This window comes from Mus caroli, unplaced genomic scaffold, assembly GCF_978045245.1.
Source record: "Mus caroli unplaced genomic scaffold, Mus_caroli_1 scaffold_5, whole genome shotgun sequence".
NCBI lineage: Eukaryota > Metazoa > Chordata > Mammalia > Rodentia > Muridae > Mus > Mus caroli.
Window position 1 is genome coordinate 139,677,787 of NW_028227260.1, and position 2,794 is coordinate 139,680,580.

Consider the following 2,794-nt stretch of genomic DNA (forward strand, 5'->3'; position numbering starts at 1 on the left):
GAAGGAAGGAAGGAAAGAAAGAAAGAAAGAAAGAAAGAAAGAAAGAAAGAAAGAAAGAAAGAAAGAAAGAAAGAAAGAAGGGAGGGAGGGAAGGAGGGAGGAAGGAAGGAAGGAGAGAAGGAAGAAGGAGGAAAGGAAGAAGAAAGAGGAAGAGGAGGAGGGAGAAAGGGAGAAAGAGAAAAATATCCATGCCAGATAGGGTGCAGATAGGGTGCTACCATTCAGAAACTCTCGGGAAACTATGGATTCACTGCTGTTCCAGAACAGTTGTACTACCATGGCGTACTTTAAAGAGCAGACACCCAACTTGCCAGACAAGCAGGAAATATCTCTTCCACTGCATTTTGGTCCAAGCAGGCCATGCGGCAGGCCTCATAGACCATGTTTATGATGTGGCATGTTAATCTCTTGCGTGGGAGGAGTTGGTGTGAGTGGCCCAGTGACTTCAGGGCTTCAGTGTAAGGAGGCAGGGGAGGAAGGAGGGAGGCGCTAGGACCCAGGACTGGACAAGACACTGAGTTGATGGGTGAGCCCATTGCAGTCCACTATTTAGAGCAGGTTTGACCATGGCCTTGGACATTGATGACCCCAAGAGTGGTTTCCGCCACTGCGAAGTGGTTCTGTTCATCAATGAAGAGGTGACACAGAATGGTGGTGGCCCTGGCTTCTACCTGACCTTCCATTCACGGCCCTGGAAAGATATAGAAGATGGCCTGAAGTCTGTAGTGGTTGATACCCAAGTACCACGTTCCATTAAGAGGGCCTGTGCCTGGAGTGCTCTGGCTCTAGGAGTCAGGGTTGCTATGAGACAGAGAGAAAAACAGTTACAACGTGTTCAGCAGCTGCATGACCAGGTAGAAGTGCATGAGGCAGCCACCTGGACTTTGGCCACAGACCTGCAACGGCTGCGTGAGGAACGTGATGAAGTGGTCTCTGAGCTTCATAATGCCAAAGAGCACCTGAAGCAAGTGAAGTTTGAGCGAGATATGTTGCAAAGGAAGATCATTGAGTTCGAGCTGTCACAGAAACTCCTTGCCCAGTCACCAGATGCTGATTATCCAGGCACTCCACCAAGGCCTCTAGTTGCCAAAGAAAATAAAGAGGCTCTGGACACAGACTTGCAGAATGGGAAGTGTGCAGTGTGCCCGAAGAAAGACCAGATGGCATCCCTAACAGGTATGCCAAGATCGCCTAGTCCTTGAGTCGAAGCCCCACAGCCCTGTCTATCAGTGTTCTCTATGACCTTCCTAATGGCATCCCCTCCCCCATCCAGAGTACTCGCAAAAGGGCAAGGAGGCTATCTATCCACTAGCTCGCTTGCTGCTGCAGGATCTCTGTGTCCAGACATGAGGAACCAAATTCATGGACAAAAACAAATCTAGATATAACCAGGGGTACTCGGAAGCTTCTTTTTTTCTTTTTTCTTTCCTTTTTTATTGAATATTTTCTTTATTTACATTTCAAATGTTATCTCCTTTTCCCGCCCCCTCTGAAACTCCCATCCCCAACCCCACTTTCCCTGCTTCTGTGAGGAGCTCAGGCTTCTCACTGAATTTAGGGAGGGATAAAATCATTTCTTGGGGCCCCTTGTTAGTGTTTTTCTTTTATTTACATCATAGAATATTTGAAAACTCAAGTAAAAGCTTTTCACTATTCTACTACCAAGCAATAATCTCTGGGCTTCTTTGCTGAGCTAAGAGATCTAACCCAAGGCCTCAAGAATGCTAGGACGGTACATCACCACCGAGCTATAGCCTTAATCTGCAATTAATACAGTAAATCTAATTGCACATATAGATATCTTTCTACAGATTCAATTATATATGTGTGTATGTGTATATAATTTCCATTGGTTTTGAGAAGGATGAATTTCTACTGATATGTCAATTTACAAGGAAAACATTTCCAGTTGCAGGTACATTTACAACTGGTCAGTAGTTGACTGCTGTGCATTTAGTTAAAACACAAAAGAAGCTGATGTTATGGAACATTCTCTCTCATTTTTCTGTACTCTCCTTAACTTTCTTCTTGCATAACCCCAGATCTTGTGCAAGGCATAGCTATGCTTTTAAAATGTAAGATGCAGTGCGTTCTGGATACATTGCTTTTTTTTTTTTTTTTTGAGAATGCTATTGCTTTACTGTAGTAATTCTTTAATTTGTTTTTATAACATTCACCAGTGCTGTTCTTTGTGTCTCTAAGTTCTAGATACTTTGTGTGGGGATGAAGATTTCCCAGCTTCCAGTGTGTGAATCTTCGTGAAATGACTTACAAAACCAATCTCTGCCTCAGTAAAATCTCAGCTAGGTGCTGCTATGAAAAAAAAAAAAAACTAAATAAAATAAAATAAAAAAAGTGAAGGAATTGGGGAGATGCCTGCATATATATTTTAGGGGAGAAAGCACACAGATTTTGTTATAACTTAATCCATTGACATTGCAGAGTTCAAAGGGATTCACAAGCCAATGTAAAGTTTTAGAGAACATCACAAGTTCATTGAATTGCATTCATGAGTCCACTGAATGGTTACTGATAAATTGACATACAGTAGAAACTACAACTATGCTATCCAGTATGCACACTATAATCCCTTTCGGGTAAGGTTGGCTAATAATAATAGGGAACATAATTTCAGACATAGCATGGCTCATAGTGTCCTTTGTCCTGCATGAAATGCAACCTTTGGACAAACTCAATTGAAAAAAAGAAATCAAGATACATTTCTGTAATTTGGGATGGCAGCATTAAGAGAATTTTATATGGGGAACACTAAAGAACAAAATAGTCTTGATAA

General features: G+C 42.2%; 1 protein-coding gene across 1 annotated transcript; it reads left to right on the top strand.

Annotated features, from left to right (window-relative positions):
- The first annotated feature begins 471 nt into the window (after nucleotides 1–471).
- On the top strand, nucleotides 472–2,349 carry LOC110287091 (testis-expressed protein 13C-1-like). Its single transcript, XM_085837781.1, has 2 exons — nucleotides 472–1,176; nucleotides 2,203–2,349. Exons 1-2 carry the CDS (start codon nucleotides 567–569, stop codon nucleotides 2,250–2,252), a joined length of 660 nt encoding a protein of 219 aa, XP_085693907.1. The 5' UTR covers nucleotides 472–566; the 3' UTR covers nucleotides 2,253–2,349.
- The last annotated feature ends 445 nt before the right edge of the window (nucleotides 2,350–2,794 follow it).